The sequence below is a fragment of the Pocillopora damicornis genome, chromosome 10 (genome assembly GCF_964200805.1).
Source record: "Pocillopora damicornis chromosome 10, jaPocDami1.2, whole genome shotgun sequence".
Taxonomy (NCBI): Eukaryota; Metazoa; Cnidaria; class Anthozoa; order Scleractinia; family Pocilloporidae; genus Pocillopora; species Pocillopora damicornis.
The window spans coordinates 16,437,757-16,453,956 of record NC_142679.1 but is presented as its reverse complement, the minus strand read 5'-3'; the positions used below and the strand labels follow the sequence as shown (position 1 = coordinate 16,453,956).

The window sequence follows — 16,200 nt, the reverse complement described above, 5'->3', positions numbered from 1 at the left end:
GACTAAGCGGATGATTTGGCAGATCCCAATGAAGTTCTAACCAAGAGATTATTCTGAGAGAAATTGTTAGCCTCCTGTGACAGCTTTAAAGTCGTTCTTCAGACTAAGCGTTTACAAGTGAACATCGGCTAAGGTCGTAACATGCTGTTATTCGTATTGAGAGGGAATTCATGAAATTGTTTCTGCGCAACTACGTCAAATCATATTACGAACTATACTTGACAAGCCGTTCCTTGGATATTCAAAGACATTCAGTTGACACGGATGTAATTTCCTACTTTTCCATCGCTAAAATTCAACTAATTAGAGCTATTTTTCGGGTACTTCTGAAACAAATAACAATGGGTTAGCTTTGATCATCAGTTACCTTAGGTCTTATAGACGGCCGCCCTTGACTTCCAGTTCAACCACTATTGAGGGAAACGAATTCAAAAATAACACCTAGCATATCGCTAGATATTTACATATGTTAATACGGACGACAATATGCTCAAAGCGAAGAGTAAACACGCAATTTTAATTTGTGCTTACCAAAAGTAGGCCGAGTTGAGCAGATGAAAAACTGTCAGGTAATCCCTGAGGTTTTTGGCGGAGTGCATACATGTTATCTTAATGAGAGATCAAGCCGTGCCGCGGTAATTTAATACAAATCAGCTGGTAAAAGTCACCTGCTTTTAACGTGAAAACGAAAACCTAAAAATCAGTTATTACAGCATACTTTTTGAATTCAGACTTCTCCAAAGCTTGGGTATCCAATACTTTGTCTAGTTGGAGCCAACGTTCTGATAAATACAGTGTTCAAGCAACGAAATTATAGTGTGTAATTTAGTGTTAACAACTGAGTTGGAAACGTAAATTGGCCACCGTAAAGGGTAAAAAAGCTGACTTTTCGAGCGTTAGCCCTTCGTCAGGGCGTCAGCTTTTTTACCCTTTAAGGTGGCCAATTTACGTTTTCAATTCAGTTGTTTACACTAAATTACCTGCTATACTCTCCCACCGACGCAGCACCACAGTTTCTTTGGAAACTTAGCCCCTTTAGAAATTATAGTGTGTCCTTTCAAAAGATGCTGTAGTTCCCACCGGGCTTGCGTGGGTAGCGTACGACGGGAACAGATCTTGAAATAAGTGAACACTTTATCTAAGGAATAATTTCTATGGAACTAACAGAAGCATGATGCAAAGAACACCCCTGAACACTCCTTGTGATGAGGTTTGATCCTCTCTCGCCTAAACCAAATTTCTAGGCATTTTTACGCGGGCCTTTTTTTCTTCCTCATTACACAAATTTTGACTGAAAGGAAGTTCGAGCGTCTAGTTTCGGCTATCAGATACAGATAAATAATTTAACATATACAGTTTGAGGGTCTTTGAAATAAAACGGAAAAAAATAGAATTTTTCCAAGAAGGCCGACTAAAAAAAAATTCTTCATCAACATTTTTTACTAATGGCTGTAGCAGAGGCGGTGTTGGCAAAGAAAAAACAACCTATTTATAATTCTTAACGCCAGATGCATCTTTACCCAACGTAAACTTAATAAATGATTGAATTCTTCCTAAACAAGAAGTCTTTATTTCTTCCTCTTACAACTAAAACACGACTTTAATAAAGGAAAGTAAACATGGAAAAAACTATTATTAAACAATCTTCAAAAGAGTGTGGGAAATTTTTATTTTTTTCAATTTTTTTGTGTCCCTATTTTTACTACTGCTTATTATAAGTAGTGTTAATTACTGCTAGGATCGCTTCCATATTCATTTTTAAAACCGCAGTGGACATACATGAATTCACATCTTCACAGTCCTTGATTTATCACTTAACGGGTTTATTAAGGATCGACTTAATGACCAGCTCTCAGTTGGCTCGTCAGTTCAGCTGGAAGAGCACTGCACCGATATTGCAAAGATCATGGATTCAAATTCCGTACAGGCCTGAATTTTTTTTTCAGACCTGTAACTCTTATTTTCACTAGTGCTCAAGTAGTGTTCACCACTGCGAAGATCGCTTTGATATTCAGGTCTCAGTTATCCGCAGTTCACATATATGATTTTCATATATTCACATTCAAGCATTTATTCATCGCTTCACGGGTTTATTTGGAACCAACATATCAACCAGCTCCCAGTTGACTTATTAGCTCAGTTGGTAGAGCACTGCACTGGTAATGTAGAGGTCATGGGTTCAAATCTCGTACAGGCCTGAATTTTTTCAGGCCTTATTTTTACCACTGCTCAAGTAGTGTTCATTACTGCAAACATTGCTTTCATATTCATTTCTAAGTCCGCAGTTCACATATATGATGATTCTTATATATTCACAGTCACTACTTTTGTATTGCATTTATGGTTTTGTTTTGTATTGCTTTGTGATTGGTCGAGAAAACTCGACCTGCGCTTTCAACCAATTAGATACAAGAATAGAGCACCCCATCTCGGAACACACTTGCTGCCAGTCCTCTGTGTTTTTCCGAACGATAATTGAAACGAAAAGGATAGAAGATGAACACAGCGGGTCAAATGTCTGTGCAGAAGCGGAATTTTCAATGTCTATGCCGCGTGCTTTCAGGCTGTCAGAACCAAGTTATCTCATACGAGTCACAAAAAATCGATCAAGCCAGTATGCTAAGGTGTTTGTGGGATCAGCACCAAACAGAATGGTAAATAAACAAGATACCAGTACCTGAATAGGCTTTGTAAGATTCGAGCGTGCAGAATGTTGTCAGTTGTTAATTAGGGTGTCTCTAGAGTGTTGTTGTTGTTTCGCGTCGTCTCAATTAGTGTTTTTCCACCGATTAATTACCTTCTTTTGTTTTCCATATCGCATACTTTCGTTCATTGTTGTTTCATTCGTAATTATCGGCGTCAGTTACACTTTCAGTTAGTCGTTTCGCATGCATTAATTTTCAATTTTCATGCTGATATAAACTTAGTTTTCTCGGTTTTGGAGGCCTTTTCTCTGTAGTCGCGCTAATCGCAGTTCGCTTTCGAGCAGTATCTTCGTTATTTATTCGTCTTCGGACAGTGCTTTCTCGTCGAGTGCAAGTGTAGTTTGTGAGTAATCGTAACAATGTAAGTATCGTCGTTTCAAGTTGGCTGTATTTCTTTCCAAGCACCTTTACTTAATTAATCAATTGTTGTAATTTTGTGTCTTTAGTTTCAACCCTCATCGTTCTCCCGCATCAATAAATCGCTTTTTATCAGTTAATCGTAGTGTTGGAAAGTTACGGTTACCGCGGTCACAGGCTTTGTATTCGGAAAGTGTTGAGCTTTACTTTTCCCTAGTTTTTTATTTTTTTAATTTCTATGAAGGTTTCAATTTGTTTCCGCTTATTTTGCGAGACAGTGGTTGCTTGTTACGATTTCCTTTTAACGCAATTGCAATGTAGCAGGTACAAACGCATTACAGAACCCTTGTCAAATTTCTCCTATCAGTCTCCAAAACTCAGCACCCCCCTTCCCCTGGGAGAAAACCTATATTGAACTAGGGGAGGCTGGAGCTACGTACCTTAGTTCACATCAAATTTTAAGGAGCATGATAATGAAAAATTGAGTTTACTTCTTGATTCATTAGACGGTCTCAACCACTTTTGTCGTTCATTACAGGTTCGATTATTTCATTTTAACCCATCATTTCCATAGTGATCGACAAAATTGACATGTCTTCACTTGCCTCCGCTCGGAACATTTGATAAGTGAAAACAACTTCCAAGCACTACACGCCAAATTCAAACAAAAGTGACTTGAATGGTGTTAAAAATTTGAAATTACTATTTTTGTGAGGATGTATCGGAATAAATTTTAAAGTTACCAGCTTATCAATCTGTCAATGCGCACGGTCCCAGACTACATGTATACGCACTGGCAAAAACACGTTTCTCAGCTAATGAATAAGACTAGTTTCTTTTTTGGTTTAGTTTTTATTTTTTTAAATGCATCTTATCATCGACACTTTATCCACCATTTTAGTTATCTTTAGACACAGTAGCCCACACAAAAAAAGAAAGACTAATATTTCGTAGAGGCTACAAACTTTTCTATTGAACATCTTTTTTCTAAGGGAAAAAAAAAGCATTCCCCCAAAGGTATTTTCACAAAACTGGCAAATTAAAATACCCTTAATTTAAATTTATTCGAATTTTCTTGCATAGCATATTAAACTGTCCTTGCATCTTTACCTCGCTAAGAACTTATTTCATCTTTTTCATCTTCCTGTTTATGAATATCATGTTTATCATACATTCCATACTGATGTACCCTCAAAAATTTTCATCGAAAATTTTAATTAGAATCCAGGCTAACAAATGATGACATGGATAAAGTTATGAGAGACTAATGGCAAGTCTTTTTCTGATAACAAGGCAAATGTCAGTTTGACGAGAGCGTACGGCTGAACTTAAGCGCGTCTCTCAACTTCAAAAAGTGAAAGCACGAATGAGCCATGGAAGCTCCTCTTTTGGTTCAATTATCTAATTTCCGTTGAAAATGGACGGAGATATATAGTGAAGCTCTTATCTGCTATTTCTGTTATGTCTAAAAATTTTTTTGCTCTAACTGTAATTCAGGATTATTTAGGCGTTAGCGAGATAAAAGCACACTAATGCCTCAAGCAGAGGGAATCTGAGAGACAAATGATCGATGGGGGCTCAGCGAAGTGAAAACCTTAACTTGCCCCTCTGAAGACAGACTAGTTGCACGTGGTGGTAGCTTAAATAATTCAGCAGAGTAAATGACAATAACTTTCCGAGTAAGTTGGTTGTTCTTGTCAATGCTATTATTCTTTTTCAAAATCAGCATACAATATTCATCAGAAGACTGTTAATGTAGTTCAAATCAGTCAAATTATATATCAGAGCATTTTTAGCCGTCTTCTTCCGCAAAACGCAACCTTTTTCGATCTTTTTGCCGGTGAAATACCTCGCACTGGATGTTGGGAGAGCGCGTAAATCGCCTCAGGCTCGTGATTTACAATGATCGCCGATGCGCTCACGAAAATTTCCTTGTCAATTTACCGAAATGAAAATGAAATGGTTTATTAAAGGAATTTTGGATCGATCGATTCTTTAATTGGCACACCGGTGAAATAAATAGTCGATTTTTAGTGAATCAGGACACGTGTATTTGTACAGCTAGCGTGGAAGTCGGTGAATAAAATCTTTAAAAATCGATAGATAAAAACAAAACTAAAAAATGGTAACAGGATTCCCGATAGACCCGTTCCACTACAATTGTATTTGCGGCAGTTTCAAAAGCGAGTTAAAGAACAGCAGCACTTTGAACTTTATGGCGCAGGGGCTCAGTACTAGCAACATCAATTCCGTTACAGTAATTTAACGGGGCCATAGCTGTCTGCACGATATAAGATTACGGGGAAAGAAGCCAAATAACACCAGGCATAATAAACCATTAGAGTGTGAAACAGATGCCACAGTTTTCTTTCCAGAACCATCTATGAATATAGTTCATTGTTTCTGAGTCACATAATTCATATCATGAAATGCCGCGAGGCATCTAAATAGTTTTGGGGGACTATCATCCGTTTAGGTTTCTTTAGTAGGAAATGAGGAACAGAAGCGCGAAATAAGGAGCATAAGAAGGCAAAATGCACGTTCAAATCGTGAGGTGCGCCACCAGAGCAAGGATGACCAATTTAAATAATGGGATAGCTTGTACGCTGGCAAGTTTCCAACTTGAACACATATTTTGCGCAATTAGCGCATCAAAGGTCTAAAGGCGAAATGCCGCGAAAAGTGAAACATAAGGATCGAAAATTCTCTAATAAGTCCCAGAAGTTAGGTTTACCACCTGAATAAAAAACAGATATCTAGCCTAAACTTTAGGTTGAAATCTTCATAATATGACAGATTCGGAATTGTGGACGCGTGTATCGTATCATTTTGACATTTAATTTTGAAAATGTTTGCCTCTGGCGGCTGTCTCTTATTTAAATGACGTTTTATGCAAGATAAACGATCGATAGTAAAAATCTTATCCTCCTCCTGCCAGTATTATAGTATTACTGTCCGCAATTAGGAAGATATGTAAATAGTAAAATAGTATCTAATAGTAAATATTCATAAATAATTTTTTTCCTGTGATTTTGTCGATCCTCGTTCAGCGAAAAAACAGAGGATAAAATGCAAACAAAACTGCAAATTTTATGGAGGAAATGGTAGAGAAACAACAGTCGATCGAATTTCAAAAGAATTCGCTTTTTTTTGTTTCATAGCATAGCGTAAGCAGGACTACAATATTTATATGAAGAACAATCAGCATATTCAAATGGTGTGAATGGAAGAGGACAAACCTGATAGATCCGGCTGTTGTAATCCTTGCCGAGTGATTGTTGTTTCAAATCCCGCTTCTTTTCTTCACCACAACAAAGAATTACCGTCAGGCTGGAAAAAATTGAGGTCGGAACATGTGTTAATTTCCTCCCACTTCAAAAGCAGAAAACCATGTGACTTTTCTGGTCTCGAGCCTCGAGGCTTGTGCCCTGAATCATGGCAAAATGAAACGCGCCGCAGTGTACCTATTTCAAAGAGCTTGCAATTTTCCCTGTGCTTAAGTTAGCTTTGGCCTTACAAGAAAGCGCTATCGTCTGCGCGAATCAAAGCCAGCAAAATACATCTTCGAGATCACATTAACTGATCAATAATATTTACAATTCACTATTTCGACAATCAAACTAGCACCTGTGGGCTCCTGCGGTGTTTTCTACCCGCTGAAACTCATTTTCGCGTCAGGAACTTTGCAGTTATTGGTCGTGTTCGCCCAAACTAGCGCTTTATCTCGTTCCATATCAAGATTCAATCCCTGAAATTCTCATAATTGCCTCAAAACAGCTCTAACCATCATACATCAAAAAAGAAGTGCGAAGTTTTTAAAAAAAAACAAACAAACATTTGGCACCAAAAAAACTCCGGGAAAATGACAGTAACAACAAAAACAACGAAATAAATTTTAGTCAAGAATAATAATGGACTAGATATGTATACTCACAACTTTTCGGAGAGCAAACTGAATCCAAATTGAGTTTTTTAATTACGACCCGAGCAACAGAAAATAGATTTCGACACCGTTTAAAAACCTATCTTCTGTAAATCAAAAAAAGTAATCTTGTCTATGCCTTTAATTTCGCCGAAACGGACTTAAATGGGGCGATTTAAAAAGGGTATTTTAAAGTGTCTATATTGTGCTTAAAATATTTAAAAAGCTTTGTAATCTGAATGTGATTTGACAGCTCGTAATCTAACTTGTTGTAAATCGTTATTTTAAACCCAAACGCGTCGGAAAGGGCCTAATATGTAAACCAAACAATAAAATTACTAGAAACTCGGCAAACATTTGCAAATTTGATACGTCCGAATTCTGAAAGGAATTTAATGCGAAATTACTTTGTCATTTTAATCACAACTTTCGTATACCATGGTAAAATGAAAAATCGGATCGACCTTGAACGTTCAAAGAAGTTTCTTGCGAAAGGAAAGGACAAAAGTAGTACTGCAATTTCATAAGAAAAAAAACAACACAAAGGCGCCTTTATACAAAAATATGCAATTAGATCTATCTATAAAATTAAAAGAAATTCTATTTAATGCTGGCAATCAATTCAGATTCAGATATCAACAGCTGGTGAGTCATGCAATTATCAGCAATGTCCTGAAATTTAATGTTTTCAACTAGTAATAGGTATCTGAATTCTGAGCAAAAATCAGTCGAGTCTTTTTGCAATACTTTGAGTATCCATTGCTAAGGGAGGTTTCCTGAAAAAAGAAAATAACTCGCAATAATTTTGGCTCTATTAGAAACCCTGAAATCATCTCGAGCTTTAAAAACTGATCATTGAAAAAAGTTTTCTGACCCCGCCGACAATTATTCGTCCTTTCTGCCCCAAAAGTTCACGTTCATTGTTGCTAACTTAAACATTTCAGCTCTTCGAGAATGTTTTGGCCCTCACACAGCTTGTACGGCGATGATGGAGCCGTAACACAACATGTGTAACGAAATCTCAAGTTTTGACTTTCAACCTGACAGTCCACTTTTTTATGAGCCGTAGGAAAGCACTTTGCCTCATAGTTTGCCTGGCAAGCTATCTGGGGGCCTGGGCAGAGAAGGGGGAAGGGCGGGGTGGGAGTCGATATCTACATAGCCTTTGCTTCTTACAAGATAAATGGGATGACAATACAACCATTATTTGTTTCTGCACTTACGTGCACTGTTTAGATATGGGAACACTAGATATCTAACACACGGCACGGCCTCAGCACGTAACAGGGAAAATTTGGAAGGAATTCGAAGGGACCGAAAAATGAAAACAGGCAGCCACGCCTCCACTAGCCTCTACTTCCTCTAGCATTCCATATGGTATAAGAGAAGTGATGCGAGCTGCCCAGGAACGGACATTCTGCTCTGCGAACAACGACAAATACATCAGTTTTAAAAGCAGAGATTTGAAACCTGTATTCTTGTATTCAAATTATTTGAAGCTTCCGCAAGCAAGTTTGATTAACATTTTTTTCTAATATTTGACGTTTCTTTATTTTTTTTTCAAGACCATCGCCCCATTAGGATCCTCGCTTGAACACTTCAACGATGCCTAAGCCCTTTGATTCTCTCAATTAACCTGTAAGTTCTCCCCATAATTTCAACGCAGTATCCCGAAAACAAGTTCAGCCATTGCTAGCTTCCCTTATTTTCAAGTTCATAAGCAATGTTCAACATTTCGTGCACATGAACGATCTTTTCGCGAGGTTTTCCGCGTTCATTTCCCCTCTTTTGTTCAACTTGATCGATTTTGCGCCATTGATCAAAGAACACAGGTCTGACCCCTGGAAAAGGAGAAAAAAAAACAGATAGAAACTTTGAATAAATGAACAGGATATATACGCATATATTTCAATCCCAGTACCGAAAGGTCAAGAGAAAGATTATCTTAACCCTTTACACCCAAACATCAGCATACATATCCCTCATACTTTCTTTTATACATTTCCTATGACACTAACGATGAGAATTTACACAAATATCGAGAGCTTTTCAAATCTGAGATCATTTCCTTAATTCTCATGAGCCTAATGTTTGATTCAGCGGTGATATCTTGGTGAGAAATTAGATAGCAGTCACCCTAAAGGGTTTAAGGCATTGTCATATGTCAGTGTCTCTGGTAGTGGACACTGAGGCTCTAGGGATAATTTCTATGACCTTCCCGAAAAATGTATCGTTCCAAAGGATTGGGCTGTAAACGGGGTTTGTGTGAAACAGGCCTCAATAACAACGCAGAAAGAAAAACGAAGGGAGGTCTTGGACAGGTTGTGTAACCCAGCTCAAATCTCCCCTTTGCATCGCTCTACGCTATTTTTGCAAACCGTCTAACACTGAAAACCCTTGTACGGGCTACTCTACAAATGCACTGGTCACTCATCTTCCGCACTTACCTCTTGAGTTTAGTAAGCTTTTTATCGCCTCGTATCCCTTAACTGGATCGACTTTTGTCTTTAAGTTACCTTCAATTCAAGGGAGACAGATAAAAGAAAACTCTGGTTGGAACACAACTTTTTTCTCTCCCTACCAGTCATTCATTCCCTAACGAGTAGGTCTTGAGGAAAACTCACCGGATTTTAGATCCTGTACAACAAGCTCTCCTGTTTGGAAGGCATCGTTCATTGTGGTTGCAATGACACCTACAGGTCCATTTCTCACCCAGCCACTGCAGTACAGACCTAACGTGACAAAACAATCACAAACAGGCAAACGATGCGGGGTTATCCATTCCAAAAAAACTTTGCCTGAAAGTTTCCCGATCGTCATTGCAATCCGTGCTACACACAGTCATCCTTACCCCTCCCTGCGAGTATATGATTTTTTGCACTGCTTAAGTGTCTGTTCACTTTATCAAACGTTTAGTCAAACATTTTACTCGATTTAATGGCGATTGTCTGACACGCTTGAAAAAATGTTCGAAAGATGGTAGCGTTTGGCCAAAATGATCCAATATGTTCGTGTTCTCTTTATAGAAGTTTATAAAAAAGGTTCGGTAATGGAAACGCGAGAAAACAAGAAAACCCCACAAAGGCACGCTATTGAAAGTGTAAGCCCACCCAAATCGGTCTTAGGAACTTGGAATTTTGTCAAAGCATTACCTGGAATTAAAGCAACATCTTTGTCGGACGTTCCAGTATTGTCTTCGGAGGAAAAAAGTAATAATTAATGACCGAGTGAAAGAGTTTGTTTTAATACAAAAAAATTAACTTGAGGCGATCTCCTTGTAGCGCACCGTGCATCCTGTTGCACAGATCACCCAACATCACCACCAAGAAATCTTCGTTGGACATGTGAAAGTCGGTGCTTCACAGACAATTAGCAACAATTTGGATTTCAGCACTCTTGCGTACCGACGGCTCAGTAAAAAAATTCGCGCCAATCGGGTCGCTTAACATGTTACGTCATGGGCGCTGCTCTTTCACTACAAACAAAATCTCACACCAGAACATGAAAGAGCACGACAACAACGACGAAAACATCTCATACTTAACAGTCAAATCTACATTATAAAAATTCAATTGATGAGAAATTTTCGATGGAGTACCGAAAGTTATTCTTGAGTGGTCTTGCTTCATTTTGTTGTGTGTTTGTGCCAAAAACTTGCGCCACTTTCTCGACCACTCAGATCCAATTAAAACTAGCCACGACTTTGTCACTTTTGTTTTGGTTTTACGACACTTATTCTAAAAGTACTCTTATGCTGATAACAATAATGGCTTAAATTTTTGCACTTTTGCTTACTTGCATTAACTACTCTGCCATTAATGTTGAGGATGACACCTTTCCTCCTGTCAAACGGAACCTCGTTATCAAGTGGGATGCTTTTGTATCCAATGCTACGAAAAACCTGAGAGAAAAAAAATACCGACAAATCAGTTAGCGAGCACTTAGCAAGCACTTATTTTGCGAGGAGAAGCCAAAAAAACAAGCCGAACGAGAAAGAAAAACACAAGGGAGTTGATTCATTTCACCGTAAAATTAGCAATAACTCGCCACTAACTGGAATAATTACAAATTTTTTTACAGTACGAGCAGTCTCTCTCAGGCAACGTCCGTCGCGCCAGTGAAAAAAAAACAGTGGAAAGAAAATTGATGATTGCGCGCTGCGCGGAACTCTGGAGGTGAGGCGCGCGAAAAGTAGGTGTTACTTCATTCCCAGAGTTCCACACAGAGCGCTAACATCAATTTTCTTTAGTGAGTTTTTTTACTCACACGACACGACTTCGCAGAAAGGGAGAAACTTCTCGTAGTCTACGGATTTTACAATCTCTCACCAAGCCACACGGTAAATCCTCATAAACGCCAGTGCCACGGGCTTGAAATGTTCCATCACCCTGCTGCATGCAAACAAACCATACTGTATTAATTCATGGAGCGCATTTCGAGTGAGTGTCGTAAACGCAAGAGTCCATCGGTAGAAAAGAAACTATCAAAAGAGACAAATGACAAATGAAAACGGATAGTTAAAACTAGCAAACAACTTGACGCCCAGGAAACACGAGTGGCCTAGTAGAGATTGGTTTCGTCTTGAATCTGATTGGTTGGGAGGATGGAGCGAATTTTCCGGACCAATCACATGCCCGCGAAGTAAGGCAAGTCCAAAGTAATCCCAGATTACTTTCGGATATTTACCTCAACTAAGTTGTTGACTTCACATCTTACTCCTGATATTTTTCCTAACGCCGACAGAAACTCCACGGGAGTCCGCTGAAACTTAAGCCCCCAAGTTTTGTGCGTTGAATTTTGTGAGGTACCTCCATCTCTTTAAAAGAAAAAGAAAACAAAGATTGTCCAAATTAACGTAACAGTTAAAAGGAGGTATTTGGTAGAGTTCATTTAACTTACATTGCTGTTTTGCACATCAGTTCTGTCAGTCTTTTTCGAGGTCTTGGAATACCTATAAAGAACATGAATCAAACAAAATTAAGCCTGAAAATTTGGTGGAAAAATCTTTAAATAATATATAGATTCTTATAGCCGCTAGCCAATAAAACGCCAACGAAATGTTTCTTCAGACAGGTCACAAAGTACATTGCCATAACAGCGTAAAAAGCTTCCAGATATTTCCTTAAGCAGAAACTTAAATTGAAAATACAACCTACTAGAGAGCTTTTCTTGTATTATTCTGAAGTCTTCAGGATTAAATATAGCTTTACAACCTGGTAACTTAGTCATTTCGCGTAATTCCTTTATAGTGAAAGAAACCTGGAGAGTAAAAAATTAAAAACAATTAACAAATCAAGAAACCTATACCAACAGTGTCTATACTGATGTAAAAGAAGATGGTAAATTTTATTTAAGCCTGATGATACGATTATTAAGTAAAATATGATGTTATTCAGTTAATGTCACAGGCATACTTGGAGAAAAAGGAACTCCAAGTGCTTCTACTACGAGTTCAACCTTCCCTACGTATCAATATGTGAACAAGAAATCATATTGTAGCAGCATGCAGGATGTTTGTCACTGTGGGCCTAATTAAACAGCCAAGCCTGCCACACAAGTCTTCTATAGCTCAGCAGTATGAGATCTGAAGTACTAATCACAAGGTAAAAAGTTTGATTCCTATAGGGAGCATTCGGAGTTTTTTTTCCGAGCATGCCTGAGTCATTCGCTCAATAACAACACTGATCTTTCACCCAGTAGCAGAATTTACCTCTCCTTTTTCATTGACTGCATTACATTGAAAACTCTTTCACAAAATGGCAAATTTTAAAAAATTAGCAAAATGTGCATTTGATTTTGCTGCTACATTACACTCACCTGTAGAGGTCCCCTTCTTCCCACTATGTAAACTGTGTTTATTTGACTCTTCCTCAACAGTTCCAAGGCATGATCACAAATGTCTGTTTTCTAACAAAGGCGTAAGATGGGAAGAAATACCAAAATTTTAAAAGTCACTAGGCTATGCCTATTTTCTTTTTTCAAAGAATTTCTCTGTATGATGGTGTGTTTTGGTTAATAATTGTCTGTAACAGAGCTTTTTAACCGGCTTTAGTTGGTCAACTTAAAATTACATTTTGAGATGTATGATGATAAGAGACCTTATTCGGATGCTTTGATTTGATTTTCAACACACATGACAAACTGTTGGAGGTTCAGGAACCACCTTGGTTTCTTTTTTAAAAGTTTAATACCTGACAAAGTGCATAGCACATCAGTCCTTCCAAAATTTTACTTAAACATTGTTCAATGAAAACAATAGAAATACACATTTAAAATTACTCTTGCGTATGACAATGAATCAAAGCTCATTATTCTTTATGTTTGGAAGTAGCAGAGATGAGAAAAACTGAAAGAATGCTTGTAATTAATTACCTCTAAAAGTTCTATCGGACTGAGTAGAATCCTTGCAACATCAAGAGCAACATTACCCTGACCCAATATGACAGCAGTTTCTGAGCTCAGATCTGGTTCTAACTGTAAACAGTGGATTCAATTAGCAAAAGAGAAAAAAAAGAGAGAGACCACAAAACAAACATACACTTATAATTTATAAGCAACAAAATGTGTTTGTCCCTCAGGTACCTCAGTTCAAATAAAAAAAAACATTTTTTTATTTTGATTGGTGGCCAAAGATACTTGGAATATTTGATCATGTCTCACTGATTAACCCTTCAACTCCCAGAAGTGATAAACATGTAACTTCTCCTTATAGTATCCATACATTATTCAGCAAACAGGTAATGAGAATACTCAAACTCATCAGGTACAAGGTATTACCTTGATTGAACACCAAATTCTTGTAACTAATTAACAAGGAAATGTGTATCAGCTAGAGGGGAGAATTAACAATCAGATCTTGGGAGTTAAAGGGTTAACAAATACACTTTATTGTTACAATTCTGGAAAATAGAATGAGAAAAAAATTTACCAATGTTAAATTTGTATTATGCACTATGTTATCTCAGTCACTGGACATCATTATCATGTGGTATTCCTGTACACAGTTTAAGATTTATACATTCAGAGATTTATACATTCAAGTGTATTTTGGAGTAAGTTTAGCTTTTGTTTAATTAAGTTTGATCATATAAATAACTGCAGGGCAGGGTAGCATGAGGAAACAGTAATAAAGTTACATACTTGAGAATTAGCTGGTAATCCATTATACCATTCCACAAATGCTCTTGCTGAATATACTCCAGGTAAATCCTATGAAGTTGTAAGTACATATGAGTATTCTGTACTACCATTTTAACTGACTACTCTTAATATCCTTCTCAGAACTACACTCACCCAGACCATCAGACTAAACTATCACATGACTAATTATTCCCAAATTGTCACAGAATAGGTGGATTACTGACCGGGCAACCAAGCATTAGAAATATCCTGTTCAGATTAAAAAAAATGACATGTTACCTCACCAGGAATTCCAAATGTTCTGTCATCTTCTGCTCCATAACACTGCAAACCAAGGGAAATCATTTGAAAAGAGACATTTGATTATAACATCTAAAAATTGCTTATCAGGATTATTCTATTACTGAATGAATTCCTATCAACTATCATTAGGATGATAGTGTTGCTTAAGTATACACTAGTTCCCATTGATTTAAAATAAAGAGATAAACACATAGATATGTTGAATATAAAGACATGCTGATGATGATCTCAAGCTTGGTCTTGAGATCATCTAATTCAGTCACTACTCCCAACAAAAGTGCTTCCCATGAATATCCTCACCCAGACAGTCACACTGAATGATCAATTCACACTGCTAGGTACAAACCACATTTCTCGGAAAACACCTGTAGCCAATAGAGTTTTCAGAATGTTATACTTTATTTTAGATTTGAATGTCTTTTTAAAATCAGTCTTAAATTGCCTAATGTACATAATAAAACTAAATTCTTTCTATCTTACCAAGATAACAGCATCATAAGCTTGGAGTAACTCTGTAAGTTTCACATCTTTTCCAACATTTACATTTCCAATAAAAGTACATCTGTCAGATGAGGCTGTAGTTGTGAACTGGTTTATGCAGTTCTGCATAATAAGAGCACTAAATCATGTCACTGACATTTCACTTGATTTAAAACAGTTACGTCTATAAACAGCTCAAAACAGTTGATTCACATATCTGACAGAGTATATCCCAGTTTCTATAGTAAGAAGCAGCAAGGCATATTGTTAATCACCTAAATACAATGCTTTCAATAAGACCCAGCACCTGCCAGAGCTCCAGCTGGTATTCTGTTGTTAAGTACTGGGTATACTTTGAAAGCTTTCAAGCAAACTCAAAAAGTGAGACCTAAAACAACTTGAGTTCTTTCAGTTGACTTTTACCTTTCTAAGCAGGTTTTGATAAAAATGATTGATATTTTCTTATCATATATTCCTGCACACATTTTATAAATTTCCAGCAAAAAAAGATTTTGAGTTTCCAAGGACATACTAACTTAAATTTTGCTAACCAGTAACCATATGTCCTTTCAGAGGACTTTTTGAGTGAAACTCAGGGAACATACTTGCATGTCAGCAAATGGAAAATTTTGATTGGGGGAGTAGTGTAGTGATACTCCTAGTTGCTTCATGTGTGCAAACACTAAAATAGTCTTGCCTTAGTTTCAGGATGATCAGGGGCAATTCCAAATCTTGCTAAGCCGAATGGTACAGGAAGACGTTCATAAACATCAGTCACAGCATCTTCATGGGACTGCAAAAATTAACATACACCAGTCAGTTTCCGACTCCATAAGGAAAAAGGGGGAGGGGGGAACGTACCCCCCTCCCTCCACCCCACGCCCTTTTCCGAAGCCAGGCACTGAAAGGGAACAAGCAATAATAATTATTTAAAATTCCTACCTTCAAAATTTGCTGCGCTGTATAAAATCCCGCAGGACCACTGCCTACAATACCTACATGAGGTCTGTGTTTTTGATGTTTACTAACAGACACCGAAAAACACCTGAGATGTGTAGTGAACAACCTCCGAACGCCAGATTGCACAGAGCTTGAGATAGCGTTGCAAAGACTTAATGATGGCTTCAGAGATGTCTTCATAACCTTTTAGAGCTTTACCTCTTGTTCTCCCTTTTTTCTAAGAATGATCAGTGATCAGCCTTCAGATCACCGTAGATTGTGTGATTTGCCATGGATTACTGAACTGAGTCCACGATAAACTTTGGATTTATGGACAAATATTCTGGTGGTGTA

General features: G+C 37.6%; 2 protein-coding genes across 6 annotated transcripts in view; both read right to left on the bottom strand.

Moving 5' to 3' along the window:
• Positions 1 to 7,054, bottom strand: part of LOC113679328 (atrial natriuretic peptide receptor 1) — a 39,534-nt gene extending 32,480 nt beyond the window's left edge. The window contains exons 1-2 of one of the 3 annotated variants that reach the window (XM_089185907.1): positions 6,690 to 7,054; positions 6,302 to 6,392 (exon numbers count right to left, since the gene is read on the bottom strand). The gene's annotated coding sequence lies outside the window, so the exon portion shown is untranslated. Of the gene's footprint in view, positions 1 to 367; positions 411 to 6,301; positions 6,651 to 6,689 lie in introns of those variants that run through there. The other 2 variants (XM_089185904.1, XM_089185906.1) reach the window with 2 other exon arrangements.
• A 1,377-nt stretch (positions 7,055 to 8,431) lies between these two features.
• Positions 8,432 to 16,198, bottom strand: LOC113679324 (NADPH:adrenodoxin oxidoreductase, mitochondrial). Of its 3 annotated transcripts, none has more exons than XR_016180653.1 (16): positions 15,850 to 16,198; positions 15,605 to 15,700; positions 14,908 to 15,030; positions 14,404 to 14,448; positions 14,125 to 14,193; positions 13,357 to 13,458; positions 12,802 to 12,891; positions 12,141 to 12,243; positions 11,884 to 11,935; positions 11,671 to 11,800; positions 11,313 to 11,464; positions 10,780 to 10,885; positions 10,137 to 10,178; positions 9,609 to 9,716; positions 9,432 to 9,500; positions 8,432 to 8,825 (listed from the first exon to the last, which is right to left on the bottom strand). XR_016180653.1 is itself a non-coding variant. In XM_027196280.2 (16 exons), the coding sequence occupies exons 1-16, from the start codon at positions 16,045 to 16,047 to the stop codon at positions 8,677 to 8,679; spliced, it is 1,545 nt and encodes a 514-aa protein (XP_027052081.2). In that variant the 5' UTR covers positions 16,048 to 16,193; the 3' UTR covers positions 8,432 to 8,676. The 3 variants fall into 3 exon arrangements, 2 of the variants coding, with proteins under 2 accessions (XP_027052081.2, XP_089042047.1); XM_027196280.2 differs by having other exon boundaries at positions 11,313 to 11,375; positions 15,850 to 16,193; XM_089185921.1 differs by having other exon boundaries at positions 11,313 to 11,375; positions 14,409 to 14,448; positions 15,850 to 15,988.
• Between the last annotated feature and the right edge of the window lie 2 nt (positions 16,199 to 16,200).

Excerpts from the sequence above, each read along its gene's own strand:
- LOC113679324 (XM_027196280.2), bottom strand. The coding sequence starts at position 16,047 with ATGAAGACATCTCTGAAGCCATCATTAAGTCTTTGCAACGCTATCTCA. Across the intron at positions 14,449-14,907 it reads CTTATGATGCTGTTATCTTG|TGTTATGGAGCAGAAGATGA; the intron begins GTAAGATAGAAA and ends CTTGGTTTGCAG. Across the intron at positions 9,717-10,136 it reads AGATGTTGCTTTAATTCCAG|GTCTGTACTGCAGTGGCTGG; the intron begins GTAATGCTTTGA and ends TTGTCACGTTAG.